At 36.9% G+C, this 15,520-nt stretch overlaps 3 protein-coding genes across 7 annotated transcripts; all 3 read right to left on the bottom strand.

Moving 5' to 3' along the window:
- Positions 1 to 1,899: 1,899 nt before the first annotated feature.
- Positions 1,900 to 9,701, bottom strand: LOC107612721 (pentatricopeptide repeat-containing protein At3g23020). 5 transcript variants are annotated; one of them, XM_088496958.1, is made up of 7 exons: positions 9,498 to 9,691; positions 8,361 to 8,561; positions 8,156 to 8,257; positions 3,604 to 6,217; positions 3,301 to 3,409; positions 3,109 to 3,201; positions 1,900 to 2,167 (listed from the first exon to the last, which is right to left on the bottom strand). In XM_088496958.1, the coding sequence occupies exon 4, from the start codon at positions 6,177 to 6,179 to the stop codon at positions 3,702 to 3,704; it is 2,478 nt and encodes an 825-aa protein (XP_088353084.1). In that variant the 5' UTR covers positions 6,180 to 6,217; positions 8,156 to 8,257; positions 8,361 to 8,561; positions 9,498 to 9,691; the 3' UTR covers positions 1,900 to 2,167; positions 3,109 to 3,201; positions 3,301 to 3,409; positions 3,604 to 3,701. The 5 variants fall into 5 exon arrangements, with proteins under 5 accessions (XP_088353084.1, XP_088353083.1, XP_088353081.1 ...); XM_088496957.1 differs by having other exon boundaries at positions 8,156 to 8,244; positions 9,498 to 9,685; XM_088496955.1 differs by lacking the exon at positions 1,900 to 2,167 and adding an exon at positions 2,381 to 2,835 and having other exon boundaries at positions 8,156 to 8,244; positions 9,498 to 9,701.
- LOC148550098 (uncharacterized) lies at positions 7,483 to 13,585 on the bottom strand. Its single transcript, XM_088495933.1, has 5 exons — positions 12,973 to 13,585; positions 11,610 to 12,560; positions 10,642 to 10,736; positions 8,156 to 8,244; positions 7,483 to 7,678 (listed from the first exon to the last, which is right to left on the bottom strand). Exons 1-5 carry the CDS (start codon positions 13,583 to 13,585, stop codon positions 7,483 to 7,485), a joined length of 1,944 nt encoding a protein of 647 aa, XP_088352059.1.
- A 312-nt stretch (positions 13,586 to 13,897) lies between these two features.
- On the bottom strand, positions 13,898 to 14,380 carry LOC148550097 (uncharacterized). Its single transcript, XM_088495932.1, has one exon. It carries the CDS (start codon positions 14,378 to 14,380, stop codon positions 13,898 to 13,900), a length of 483 nt encoding a protein of 160 aa, XP_088352058.1.
- Between the last annotated feature and the right edge of the window lie 1,140 nt (positions 14,381 to 15,520).

The following is a 15,520-nucleotide window of genomic DNA, read 5'->3' as shown; positions in this document are numbered from 1 at the left end:
GTGATCGAGATCCACGCTTCACAGGACGACTATGGACAGAGTTGTTCAAACTCCTTGGGTCAGAGCTTCATTTTTCAACAAGCTTCCATCCTCAAACCGATGGGCAGACTAAGAGAGTGAATGCCTTACTCGAGTGTTACTTGAGGCATTTCGTAAGCGCTAATCAGAAAGATTGGACAAAACTCCTCGACATTGCTCAGTTTTCATACAATTTGCAAAGGAGTGAGTCTACAGGGAAGAGTCCATTCGAGATCGTGACTGGACAACAACCGCTTACACCTCACTCTCTTCCTTCCCCTTACTCAGGGAAGAGCCCTGGAGCTTATCATATGATTAAGTCTTGGGAAGAACAAGCAGATGTCACTCGTTCTTACCTCGACAAAGCTGCCAAGAGGATGAAGAAATGGGCAGATAAGAAGAGGAGGCATGCAAGCTATCAAGTGGGAGACAAGGTAATGATCAAACTTCTTCCACAACAATTCAAAGCCTTTCGCAAGGTTCATAAGGGCTTAATCCGCAAATACGAAGGGCCATTTGAGATCATTGGACGTGTTGGGGAGGTTGCTTACAAAGTAGAACTCCCTCCCTCTATGAAGATTCACCCGGTCTTCCATGTGAGTATGCTTAAACCATATCATGAAGACCAAGATGAACCGAGTAGAGGTAACTCGAGTCGTGCTCCACCCGTGGTAATTAGATCCTTTGATAAAGAAATTGAAGAGATCCTAGCTAATCGCATCGTGCGACGAAGAGGGGTGCCACCAAGTATCCAATACTTGATCAAGTGGAAAGGGCTCCCGATAACCGAAGCTAGCTGGGAAACTCGCGAAGATCTGTGGCAATTCCAAGAACACCTAGAGCGCTATCATGAACAGAACGCGACGAGGACGTCTGCGCATTAGGTGGGGGAGAATGTCACGGTAAATTTTAGAAGGTTAAATTTAACAGTGTTTGTAGAGTTTTCTAGAGTATTTGAGAATGCTCTAGATGGTTCTGGAACGTTCTAGAATGTCCTAGAAGTTCCTGGAATATCCTAGAAGGTTCTAGAAGACTCTAGAAGATCATAGAGTATTCTAGAAGAGTGTAGATGTATATAGAAGTATAAAGAGTGGTATGGAATAATCTAGAAACAATTGGAAAGTTGTAGTAGGATAGATATTTGTAAAGAAGATTCTGGAGGATTAATCTGGACCGTTGATTAGATTTGATCTTAACCATCCATTGAGGAGGTGGATGGCTATAAATAGGAGGTAAGAGTTAGTGTAAGGTGTGTGAATCATTTGTAACAAACACTTGAGCAATAAAGTGTTCTTCCACCAAAGCTTCCTTTCTCTTGTGTTCTCTTGTATTCTTAGCCTTCTTGCTAAATATTGAGGGTTAGGCTGACTTGGTCTTAGCTCAAGAGGTTGAGTAAGTCCGAGTGCCGGCACGGTAGCGTTGGAGTGTGTCCAAGGCCGTGACAGCGCTCTCTTTTTTTCATGAAATGTCTTTAAGCTATGGAAACTATAACTTTATAGGCCTAGGTGAATACTGAATACCATAAGTGCATTAATAATAATAATAACAATAATAATATCTAATTGGTATAAGTATATAAAAGAGTAAAATATACTTTCGCTCTTCGTTTGTGACTTTTTCAAAAATTTCTATATTTAATTTTATTTAATTTTATCTCTATATTTTCGATTTGTGTTTAAAGTACCCCTAAGAATTAACTCCATTAGAGATAATTGAAAGCGGACCAAGGATAGCTTTAACAAAAATTAAAAACATTGAGGACAATTTATTGAAAAATTGTGAGTGATGCATGCATCAAAAACTGAGAAGGCTTACAAGGAATAAAACTTCCTTTCCTTAGACTTCAGAATTTATAACAAAAATTAGAACAGGTTTTGCTAATTGGACTAAAGAACTCAACTTTATCCACATTCAGTGTTAAAAAACAACAGAAAAATTTTTGCATGAGTCACTGGTCAAATTGTTAGAGCTACATTTAATAAAATGAACATGAAAACACCATGTATAGACAATTAGACATACATCATGACAGAACAACATAGTTCAACAGGTAGCAGAGCTTTCAAATTTGCGAATGGTCCATGTTCGATTCCGGTTCACGGGTATTGGTCCAAGCCGTCCGGTTCAGTCCGATTTTCATAACTATGGTCTAAATCAGAGGAAACAGGAAAATCTTCACAAAGTGGATATGCACAGTATTCATTGGGATCAAATCCAGTATCAAAAATCAAAATCTATATACCAACAAATGCTAAAAAGACATTATATTACAAGTGGCAACATTAGTGATACTAATAGAACCAGTGGTAGCCTCATCTCAAATTAACATAGAATTAAAACTACCTCCAGTTCATGATAGATGTCGCTCTGAAAAACATTTGTACATTAATGGGAGTAATTTATCAGAATACAAAATTTTCAAAGTGATATTGTGAACTCGAGGAAGTGATATCTAAGAAAAAGAACAAATGATGCTACAAAAGAAACCATCCTTCGGCCAGATTTTGAATCAAATACTTGAATGAAGGTATAGGAAGAACCAAGAAAAAATTGAAGGACAGCACAAACCTTCAATTTGCATTCTCAGTTCGCCCCATTAAAAGAGTAAAGGTGAGCACAACAAATGGCAAAAACAACAGAAAAATTCATGAAACATGCCTAAAACATGACAAAATAGTTTTTTAATAAAGTAACGACTCGTGCAATCTCAGCATTATATTGAGAAGCAACAGGGGTGATCAACTTGATCTTCAATTCAAGCTCCCCAGACTCAAGTCCAGCCCGTAATTCACCTTCAAAAGATCATTCTTGATCTTCCTATCCATGAAAGCAGCCCAGTTATAGGAGTTGAAAGCTTAATAGATATTGGAGTTGAAAGCTTAATAGATATTAAGGGTTTTCTATTCAAGCTTCTAACACAGTATAAAAAAGGAAATATCTAAAGGTTGGACATGTCAAATGCCAAGAAAAGAATTTTGTTTCTCAGGGTTCAAAGTAATCATTAATATCATAATACATAAATACGAAAACATTTGAACTGTCAACAAACTATGACATTTAGAAATCGGATAAATACCAGGAAAAACTGACCTCATTCAGGTACCCCAAAGGTTTCTAGCAGAGTGCAATTCAGCTCTTGATTCCAAACAGTGATCGAGCAGTTATTAATGACCCCGGTTTTTGCTGTTTGATACAATTTAACAAATCATTGCCAGATTAAACATATGACACAGAGCTAATATAAAAAGATAGAACACTAAAGAGAAAGTAAATCCTTATTACCTGATTCCCCAGCTTGATCACAAAAAAAAACAATCATTGCTCATGAAATTCCAGATCGCTAATTTTTTTCCTTGAACAACTATGACTTTCAATAGCCTCAAGCCCTCAACTGTTTGTGAGCTCCGAAAAACACGTTAAATTTAACACAGTACAACGGCACATAAAATTGGTAATATTCACTTATTCAGTAACTTTCAAACAACAGAAACTTAATATTGAAATAGTTTACTACTATAAATTGTTTTATGGGAAACTACTGCAGATATAGAAAACAACAGATGAATATATAAGTACAGAAATTACCAGTGTAATTCCAGATAATTTGATTGGAATGCTCTAGCGATAAACTGAGCCTTGTAGGAACTGAAGATGTAAGGTGCATCAATGATTGATCATGTCAATTAATATGTATAACCATCTATTCCCAGCACAGATGAGAGCATCAACATCCATTCTTGCAAAGCATTTGGTGCATCCTTCTTAACCATTACTTCTAGCCTTCCAATATCTTGCTTTGAAACTCCATAATTCAGCAAACATTGTCCAAGAGCTCTGAATGTAAAATCATCTGGTTGAATTCCGGATTTTTCCATTTCCTTGAAAGTCTTGGTAGCTTCCTGTGGCCTCCTAACAAGAGAATACAAGCCAATTATGTTATTATAACTTAATAAATCAGTGAGGAGTCCTAGGTTTCTCATTCGTTTCGCAATCTGAACAGCTTCGTCCAATCTCCCAATTTTCTTATACATGCGTAACATCATTGCATATGAGAACTCATTTGCAACACCTTTCTGCTTTAAGCTCTCAAATATCTCAATCGCTTGTTCAACCATTAGTCGCTCAGTATAAAGATCAAGCATACAATTAGAGGAAAATATAGAAGGACCCTGCTCTGATGACTGAAGCAACTTGTATGTTTCTTGTGCTTCTTTCAAGTACCCTACTTTGGTATACAACTTCATCAAAGAGTTATCTATAGTTGGATTTCTTGGAAAACCTGCCCATTGCATTTCATCAAGATAACTAACAGCTTCTTTAACACTTCCAGCATCAGCAAAAGCATTGATTAACACCCCATAGATAATTACATCAGGCTGGACATTATATGCAATCATCTCCTTGTATAATCCTTTTGCCTGTTCCAATTGGCCTAACTTTCCAAAGCTTGTTATCACCGCGGCATATGGAATGCAATCAGTCACTAGTCCTGCATCTTGCATTCTTTTCAAATAAGCTTTTGCAATGTGTGGCCTGTCAGCAGTGGCCAAGATATGTATGAGAGAACTGTAGCTACACTTGTCTGCAATAAAACCATATGTTTCCATACTGTCAAACAACTGACATGCTTTATCATAGCATTTTCCAACCCCATAAGCTTTAATCATCACATTAAACACAAGGACGCCAAGCTTCTTCCTTTCTTTGCAACAGTTAAAGACTCTCTCTGCTTCTAAAGTATACCCTTGCTGGCCATATGCATCAATAATGGCGGAATAACAGTCCGACGTAATACTCCCAGCTAGATGAAACCTCCTGAACCACAACCATGATTTCTTAAGCATACGCAACTCTACATACATCCTAGTCACAGCAGATTGGGCGAATTCATCAATCTCAAGACCCTTCTCATCCATCTCCTGCATGTGCTCTTCGGCTTCAAGGACCATTTTCCTTGTGGAGTATGCATGCAAGAGGGTACGATAACTAACAAGGTCCGGTTCAAGACAGGTCTCTTTCATCATTGCAAAATACCTCACTGCCAAATTGATATTATTATGCTTAATATAAACAGAAATAAGTATGTTATATGTCCTTGCATCAGGTAGGCACCGAAGCTCCACCATCCTCTGCAACAGCAAACTAACTTTCTCAAGGCATCCATGATTTCCATATAAATGAATCATTGTATTAAGTGTCACTGTGGTCAGAGATACACCTTGTTTGATCATCTTAGCAAAGATTTCAAACGCTGCCCAAAGTTGGCCAGCTTTACCATACATGTCAATCAAAGTATTATATGTCCTTGAGCTTAAACAAACATTGGTATATGATAACACATTGTGGCCTACTTTTGAAGTATTATTACTCCTCCTTAGTCTCAGAGGTTCACCTGTTGAGTACCATTTACTAAAAAATTCATGAGCTTTCTGGTACTCTCCATTCCTCTTGTGCAACTGAACAACAATCCCCATTGTGATCTCATCAGGTTCCATTCCTTGACTTCGCATCTTCTTAAGCCAAACAAGTGCTTTGTCTTTTCTCTGTCCACCTTTACCATAAACATCAATCAAAGTTCCATATGTGGAATTCACAGGTTCAACCCCTCTTGCATTCATCTCATCCCACAAACTCTCCACAAGGCACCACTTTTGCGCCTCGCCTAGGACCCTGAAGATAATGTTATAATGAATCACATTCAACTCATAACAACCCTTTTTCTCAAGCCACTCAAAAATCTGAAGAGCCCTCTCCCAAGAAACCTGTTCCTTCAAAATAATACTAATTTCCTTGCAGGTCAAGGCCTCTTGCCATGGCATGAGAGCCTCATCCAAGTCCTGAACAGTACTCAGAGCCTGAAGAATAGAAGGAATGCGTCCACCATAACATACCCATTTCGTCAAACACCTGATGTGCACCTTGTTATGCTGCAAAACAACAGACCTATTAACCCTTTTCTTTAGAATCCCCAAATCCTGTTCCAAATTCAGGCTCTTTGGTGGAGTGTGTTGGTGTTCTATGACATGTTTTGTGGAATTGGGGCTATGGAGAATGCGGACAAAGTTGTTGTTTTCAGGCAGAATTGAGGTGGAAGTTGACGTTGAAGTTGGGGCAAGTGCATTTACATCGTTCAAACACAAAGGGTGAAACTTCAAAAGCATTTCCCAAGAACAAAACTATTGAGAATTGTGAAAAAAACCTGCAACGAATAATCCTAAATCCTTAAATAAAGTCCCATTGAAAGTATCACAAACTTTGGCCATCAGATTTTGCAAATATATCTACAATTCAAGGTAAATCAAATCAAGTATCATAATGGAGTACCATCAGATTTTGCAAAATATTTACAAATGCAAAGACACTTTAGAAGCAACACATTCAGTAGAAGGCACCTTATGTTATTACAGGTTTATCAACTCAGGGGCTTAAAACTATGGTCATCGTAACAAAACATAAAGTTTAGCATCCACAAGAAAGTTCTCATAACCAAGAATAATTCAACTCCCAAAGAGATGCCCCCATGATAGCATATTGAAAGGCTAGAGTTTATAACCACCCATGTTCTACCCAAAAAGCCAATGACTTGAGAGCAACACCCAAAAACAGAGATATTTACCATGAAGATAGGAAGATAAGTAGTCCTCATTCAAACGCAAAAATATTATACATTATGGAGGCTCATGGCGTGAGCTGAAAATCCGCCATAGTTACTCCACCCGATTGCCTAAAAAATACATGTATGTGCACACACAAAAAAAAAAAAAAAAAAAAGAAGAAGAAAAATTGCATATGTAATAAATTATAATTATAGACTCTAATCCATGGTTTTGAAAACCAAACCAGTCATTGAACCGCTCTAGCTATTGGTTCACTGGTTTACTAGTTCAACCGGTTCAACTGTGATTCAACCGAAATAACCGTTTTATAATAAAATAATAAATAAAATATAAATAAACATACTAAAACATAATCATAGTCTAATATAAATATTAAAATGTCATCCAAATTAAAAATACTAAATCAACGAAAATGTTATAACCTCATCCAAGTACAAACCCAAAAGTCAAATAACAAAAGAAATATCCAATGCCAATATTAAAGTTTGTTACCAATTATCAAAATCCGCAAAAATCTATTCTTCTTAATTTAAAACAAGTAGAAAAAATTATGCTTCAAGTTTTGTGAATGGCTTTAATTCAATAGGCAAGGGACAACGGTGAAACAATAGAAGATAATCATAATACTAGCCTATGGTTAAATACTTATTGGATATGAATCAAGAATTCATTCCTGAACATTAATGTAGTGCATGTATCCTCCAAACCCAAATATAAGATGCATTTTGTCTTCGGTGTAAATTTTTTATTTTTAAACTATAAATCCATAACTCAAATTACATCATTATATTTTTCTGTTATCATTCAAATCTCTCTCATCAAGTTAGATATATTTTCATGACATTATTCAGTCATTCATGGAACTAGAATCCAATGTTTTAAAATAGCGGCCATGGCGGCGCCATAATGGTATGGCGTGGCGGGATTTGGCCTCGTCGCCATACAGAGGCCACCACGACGTGGTTATCACGGCGGGCAAAAGGCGGCCGCAATTGCGGTGGCGCCATGGCGGACCGCCATGAACCACAAGAACGTCCTGAAATCTGTGGCATAGAGAGGTTCAACTGTTAAACCAAAACCAAAAGAAGAGCCAGCCAAATTGAGTTTCCCTATTCAAAGCTCAAATTCCTCTTCTGTAGAAACCATTACCTTTTAAAAGCACCAAGAAAGAGAATTCATAAACACTAAGTACCAAAAAGTACAATAGATCATTTCCAAACTTTAAAGCAAATAATTTTATCTATCGTACCCATTAATTGTTTCATCTTCTTGTTCATCGATATTGTGGCATTAACAAGGAAAATATGTGAATAATCTTCTTATTCATTATATTTTATTACCGATTCTTAGAACCTTGTGTTGTGAATCTCTGGTAAAATTGATTAGCATTTATTCTTACTATGACAAATTTCTTTTAGAATAATTAATTAATACTTCTTAATATTAGAAGAAATCTGTTCATGCTAGCAAGGTTCCACCCAACTAAATAGTAATAATCAATGAAGACCAAATAATAATACCTCTTTGACAGGTCAACCTTTTCGGATTTCACATTTATTCTTCTCAAGAGCTTCTCAGATTTTGCTTCAGCTTCAGTGGTTCTTCCTCTCTGAAAAATACCTCTAACAAAATAAAATCAGCACTTAAATACTAGATTTACAAGATGATGAATGACTTCGGTTATCATAGTAATATTAACTAATAAATAAAATGAAATTTAAATACCTGAAAAAATTCTAAAATATCTCGGAATAAGTTCCTCTGGCTATTAAGATCCTTTTTGGCAGAATCCTTGCCACGGGCCTCCACAAAAAGGTTTCTGTATTGATTTATGACCTTCCCTTTCAATCCTTGTAAATATATTAATTGGCCAACCTACATTGCTTCTCACTTCTTTGATCGATGGATGTTCTTATCAAACAATAACTAAGAAAAGAAAATAGTTATTTCTTAAAGGTGAACAAGCAAATAAAGGTGAAAGGACTTGGAAGAAGAGAGAGAGTCAGCAGGTATATAGAAGCTATTAGCTATATAGCTAGTGGTAGAAAAGAAAGATTAGAAAAAGAAAGAATTTCACACATTCTGAGAAAGAAGGATAATTTAATAACATAACATTTTATAAAGGATAAACAGAAATTTTCCAGTTTAAAATTCAGACTATTGACTCACCAAAGATAACAGAAACACGGTAACATTCACCTGTTTCTAATGCAGATATGAAGAAGAAAATTGATAGAGTAATATGCATGGGATTTTGAACATAAAAGGGACTTCTAATTTCATTCTCCAATGACATCTAACATTAAAATAATTTGGGTCAAAATGTCATTAAGAGATCATGCTATTGGTATACTAGTACTATGATCCAAATCCAGAAGAAGGACTACATGGAGAAGAATGAGACTGTTTAGCCCAAAAATCGCGCAGCACGATATTTCACTATAACTGAAACTTGAAAGTAGTAACTAGTAGTAGTAAGTATTGAAAGGATAATGACAAACAAAAAAGAATTCTCAAAATTTTTCATTAGTAGTACTCAGAAACTCGGTTAAAACGGAACACAAATTAAACCAAGATCCACTAACAATATCATTCTATAGACCTAACACAAAAGAAAATAGGTTGAAACATTTCATCGAACATGTTGAGTGCATTCAAACAAATAATAAATAGAGCATTCAAAGAAATCTGGTTGAAGCATTTCATCGAACATGTTGAGTGCAGGTAAAATTAAAATGATATAAGAGAATTCAAAGAAACAATCGCAAGTATGAACATGAGGATATAATCATAACAGTAAATTGCAGCAACAACAAAGAAATTACAGGGAAAAATATAGTAGAAGAACGATTAAATACTCACTATCAGTGTTCGCACACATAAAAGAGGGCAAGAGAAAGGACGATGCGGGGGACGACGAACAGTGAAAGGCGAGCGCGAACCGCAACGGTGAACAGCGAACGCGAACTGCGACGCAGCGACAGTGAAGGTAATGGTGTTACTTTCTCTATTTCTCGTCTCTTCTCATTTCTGGTGAATTTGTTTGACGTGAAAATGGGAGGAAAGGAAGATGGAGGGAAAGAAATAGGAAGGAAAATACTTATTTTCTCTTGTTTGGTTGAGGAGAGAAATGGAAGAGGAAAAAAATAGATGAAAAAATATTGGTAGAATTTATTAATTTTTTTTTTTTAACAATAAAAAGAAAATGGAGAGAAAATTAAATCTCTCTTTTTCTCTTTCTAATATTATTCTTTTATTTTTTTTCTATATCATTTATAATATAAAGATAAAATTGTCTTTTTATAATATTTTTTTTTTATTTTTCTTTTATCCAAACATATCTAAAGAAAATAAAAATCCACTCAATTTTTTTCCTTTCTTTTTTTTTTATTTCCTTCCTTTCTATTTCTTTCCTTCTAACCAAATATAGTCTTCGTCTCAAACGGCAGAGTAAAAGGAAGTGTGAAGAGAGATATAAATTTCATTACTGACGGTAAAAAAAAATTATATTATAAGTGTCACAATGTTAATTAATGAAGACCCTTAAAATTAGGGTCACAAATTTAGTGTAACTATATGACTAATTTGGTGTAGTGTAATGACCTTATTAAAGATCTAAATTAGATAATACACTAGCAGCTTGATTCATCTAGCAAGTAGCAACACAAAATCTATAGTTATAGGAATTTTTAGCCACTGTTAATTTATTTAATGCACGATAATCTATGTTGAATCTCCATTCACCAATATAAGATCGGTAACAGGTATGAACTCTACTTGATGAATAACACAAACTACTGTCTTTAAACTCAAATAACCTAACAAACATTTCTGTGATTCCACAAATAAATTAAAAAAAAATTAGTTAAAACAAGTTATTCATATTTTTTTATTATTTTTTGGTGACTGAACATAACACAAAAAAAAGCACCTAAGAGAAAGAGTATCACTCCTCTCTAATAATAATGTCTAAATTATTAGGAGGTTGTAACCACTCTAGGTACACCTGCTTGTTTAAAGCAGCAGTCTTAGCCATTAAATCAGCCGCTCTGTTACGCTGGATGAGCACTAAAGTAGCTGTCCAATTGCGCTGAAGCATCTCTTTGATTTTGCCAAGCAGATCAGAGTCATTCGTAATCATGCTGGTTGTGCCTCGCGAAACAAGAAGAAATGCATCAAGATTATCAGTTTCACATATGACCTCTTTACACTCGCAATCCCAAGCCATAACAAGCCCTCTCCAAATAGCATGAAGCTCACAAGAGAGAACACTAGAAAGAGGTATACTGGCAGAACAACCTTTCATCCAAATTCCCATGCTGTCTCTAATAATACATCCAAAACCCGCTAATTGCCTATTTTCAAAAACGCTTGCATCGCAGTTCACTTTACAGACATTCATTGGAGGTGGTTCCCAGTTATATTGCAAAGAAGAAGGAATAATATGTTTTTGGTTGGTAACAACCTTAGAGAAATCGCGAGCAGCATGTTGAACTAAGTGAACAATTTTCTCCTTACTCCATGGATCATCTTGATTGAAGATGTCATTGTTCCTATCCCTCCAAATCCACCAAAAGGCCGCTGCAAAGAGAAACTCATTTTTGTTGAGGTTAGAACGAATCCAAGACACAAAATCCAAACTAGAGTCCTCAGCGGTCATTCCCAAATTTAAGCTAATCCAAATCTGACGAGCTTTTTGGCAAGTCCTAAAGGAGTGGTTAATATCCTCTAGAGCAAGATAACATCGCTGACAAAAATCAGAAGTAGCAAGACCTCTTTGAAACCGGTAACTAGCTGTGGGAACTCCGTTGTTGAGACAAAGCCAGAGCAGACACTTTATCTTCTCCGGTATTCTCAAGCGCCAAAGCCAAAGCCAATTTTCATTATCGTTCCAGCCAAATTTCTTCTTCAATAGCCATTCATACCCACTTTTAGTCGAGTAGGTGAGAGTATTTGAGTTTGTCCAAAACCAACCTGTTTTATCTCCTGCCTGCTTGATAGGATCAAAGAGCATCAAATCAAGTTTAACTTCTTCCGGAATCATTGTGCAAAGAATATCCCACCGCCAATGTCCATGGTACCAGACATCTTCTAGTTTCAAGTGAGAATCAGAGATGTGCACAAAAGGAACCAAAGGAGCTAGCGTTCCACATGGTCGCCAAGCATGATACCAAAAGGATTGAGACATCCTGCCTGTACACCAATCAAAACCATCACGAAGCTTTTCTATTGTCTTATAAATCGCTCGCCAAGTGCTTGAAACATTATTAGAAAAACTGGATGAAAAGCAAGACCTCCCAGATAAATATTTTGCCAACATAATTCTTACCCAAAGCTTACCATTATTATGCAGTAATTGCCAAACAAGCTTTCCTAATAAAGCAAAATTTACACACTGGGTATCTCTAATTCCCAAGCCTCCATATTTTCTTGGAGTGACAACTTTGCTCCACTTGACATAATTTAAGCATCGCTCCCCCACCTTTCCCTTCCACAAGAATTGTCTAAGCACAGAATCAATTTTTTGACAAATCGAAGTAGGAAAAAGAGTCACTTGCATCTGATAAATAGGAAGAGAAGAAGCAACATATTTAATTAAGCAAAGCCTGCCTGCTCTGTTAAGGAGCCGACCTTTCCAACTAGCCAGCCTATTCTTGATCTTCTCTAAAGAGTCCGAAAAAATAGACCTAGCAGCTCGAGGATGATTAAGGTTCACTCCCAAGTATTTGCCTAGGTCACTAGTAAAAGGAATATGAGAAACCCCAGACAACATTTCCTTCCTTCTATTAGAGATATTTCTAGAACAAATAGCTTTAGATTTTTCAATGTTAACCTTCATACCTGAAGCTTTGCAGAACAACTCCAAGGTGTGCACAACATTCCGAACTTGATTTTTCTTCGCTTTACAAAAAAGGAGGAGGTCATCTGCAAACATCAAGTGAGAAACTCTAGGTCCTCCTCTAGAAACAGCCACACCATCCCAAATACCCTCGTCAACTTGTTTGGAAATGAAGCACGCCAATCTCTCCATGCACAAAACAAATAAATAAGGAGAAATTAGATCTCCTTGCCTGAGCCCTCTGCGAGGTTGGAAGCTGTCCAATCTATTCCCATTCCAAAGGATGGAAAGATTTGAAGCCTGAACACAATTCATTACAAGCTCCTTTTCTAGACTTTGTCCGCTTAAGAAAGTGAATAACTTCTTGGGCCACAATAATATTATCAGGCGCTCCTCTATCATGTATAAACCCTCCCTGAGTTGGGCTAACAATCTCATCCAAAAAAGGTCATAATCTATTAACCAGCACTTTAGTCACTAGCTTATAAATTACATTACAAAGGCTTATTGGCCGAAAATCCTTCAATCTAGTTGGAGGGTCGCATTTAGGGATAAGAACAATCAAAGTTTCCAACAAAGAATGGCTTAAAGTCTCCCCTAAGAATGCTTTCTGAACAGTACGCCACACCTCATGACCCACCACATCCCAATATTCCTTGAAGAAAAAAACTTGGAAACCATCCGGCCCAGGAGCTTTGAACGAGCTCATATTATCCAGAGCTTCTTTAACCTCCAACATTGTTACTGGTTTAGACAAATTATCACAAGCATCCTGGCTAAGAGATGGCATAGGAATTTCTCCCATGCAATTAACCTCAACAGGCTCAGTAGAACAAAAAATATTTTTAAAAAAATGAACGACCTCTCTTTGCAAAACTTTCGGATCATCAGACCAGGACCCATCACTGACCAGCAACCCATGAACCTTGTTAGATTTTCTTCTAATGATGGTTTGCATATGGAAAAAGCTAGTATTTCTATCACCATACCGAACCCATTGATCTCTTGACTTCTGGTACCAAAGCAATTCTTCCTGGGCCAAAACTAGATTATACTCAGCTCTCAATTCTTCCTCTTTGTGCTTCAAAATCGGATCATCGTCAGCCTCCATTTTTCGTTGAATACAATTCAAATAAGCCTCCAATTCCCTCTTTTTAATAAAAATATTGCCGAAGACCGTAGAGTTGAATTCCAACGAAGCTTCTTGAACCCCCAACAACTTCCTATGGATGCCAAAGTCTGTACTATTCCAAGATTTCTAAACAATGGCCTTGTAATCAGGATGCGTTGCCCATGCCGCTTGGAATCTAAAAGGCCGGTTTCCTTTCTTGATAGGAACTCCTTGACATCGGATAAGTAGGGGACAATGATCAGAGTGGGAACGGCTGAGAACTTCAACAAAAGCTTCTGGAAAAAGAAGACGTCATTCTGCAGTACAGCAAGCTCTATCTAATCTCTTTGCAATTTCTCTGTTTCCTTGAATTTTACGGAACCAAGTAAACCGTCTTCCAGAGGTTGTCAGATAAAAAAGACCACAAGAATCTAGAGTACTTGCAAAGACACTACTGCGAGTCGAATAGTAATTACCCCCCTTCACCTCATGAACACTCAAAATATCATTAAAATCTCCAACCACCACCCATGGGTCCTGAATGCACAAACCAATATCAAGCAGATGACTCCATAATTCTACTCTATTAGTGGCTTGAGGGCTGCCATAAACCGCACTGCAAATCCATCTTCGCCCACCACCATCAATTTCCAAAGTTACACATTGATTCATAGCCCAAAGAATTTTACAAGAAAATTTTAAATTAGCAGAGAGGAACCAAATTCCTCCCTTATGTCCAACAGCATCTACAATCCCTACAGGATAATAGCCTAATCTCCCCCAAAATTCTTTCATAGTTTCAAACCCAATATGAGTTTCCACCAAAATAAAAAAAGTTGGTTGAAATTTTTGTACTAACTCCTTACAGTGCACCCGAGACATCTTATTTGACGCTCCCCTTACATTCCAACTAATAATATTTAAATGGTCACAATCCATAAAAATAAATTAAATAATTGGAATTTATAATCATTCTACCTCACGTTGATGGACCCCTGTCTCCAATTGTCTTCTGGTGGACTTGCGTCGCAGAACCATCATTCTTCTGTTGAGGTTGGTTCTCCAAGTTTGTTGTTGCACTAGCTTTATCAAGCTCTTTTTGTACTCGAGAATCCGTTGACAATGCTTCAATAGGTGAGTTTTGAAGCGAAATAGGACGCTGCCTTTTGTGCCCTGCTTTAAAAAAAGGAGTACTCTGATCCTTGAAAGCCACCTGAGTTGTTCCCAAAGAGCCAAGCGTGGATGGAGGATCTTTCTTTTCCTTAGGCTCCACCTTTGCATTTGATAAAGACTTCACCTTTGCATTTGATGAGGATCCAGCATGCATTTTATTAGACCCAAAAGAAAATTTCTTACTCACCAAATTGGAGCATATTGCTACATTGGCTTTTTTTGGCGCTACATTGGGGCCTTTACCCATTTTTTCCTTGCCTTTTCTACTAACTGTAACCCATTCATCCTCTTTTGCTTGAGTATCCCTATTCATGCGTGATTCTTGTAAATTATCATGCACAAGACCCGCTGCTCCATGCTTCTCCATAATTGGAATTGATTTGGCATTAATTCCAAATTCAAAAGTTGAATTTTGATTTTTTACTGGGATTTGACTACCTTCTGCCGTTTTCTCATTGTTATCCACCGAAAACAGTGACGGCAAATTTTTCTCCTTCACCATGGTTTCCTTCCCAATGTCATTGTTGTTTTCTTTCGCACATTCTCTTGTTACATGCCCAAAGCAGCTACATTTTTCACAAATTAAATTCAAGTGCTCATATTCTATGTCATACATATGACCATCAACTTGAATCTTTTTTATGACTGGAAGTCCCAAGTTAATTTGCACACATGCTCTTGCATACTTTCCCCTCTCTGCAGACTTGGTGGCTAAATCGATGCGGATCGGTTTACCAACAGCTGACGCAATCATTTTCATGG

Source organism: Arachis ipaensis, chromosome B8 (genome assembly GCF_059453495.1).
Source record: "Arachis ipaensis isolate K30076 ecotype BB chromosome B8, ASM5945349v1, whole genome shotgun sequence".
In the NCBI taxonomy this organism is placed as follows: domain Eukaryota; kingdom Viridiplantae; phylum Streptophyta; class Magnoliopsida; order Fabales; family Fabaceae; genus Arachis; species Arachis ipaensis.
The sequence above is the reverse complement of the archived record's forward strand: the minus strand, read 5'-3'. Positions and strand labels throughout refer to the sequence as shown.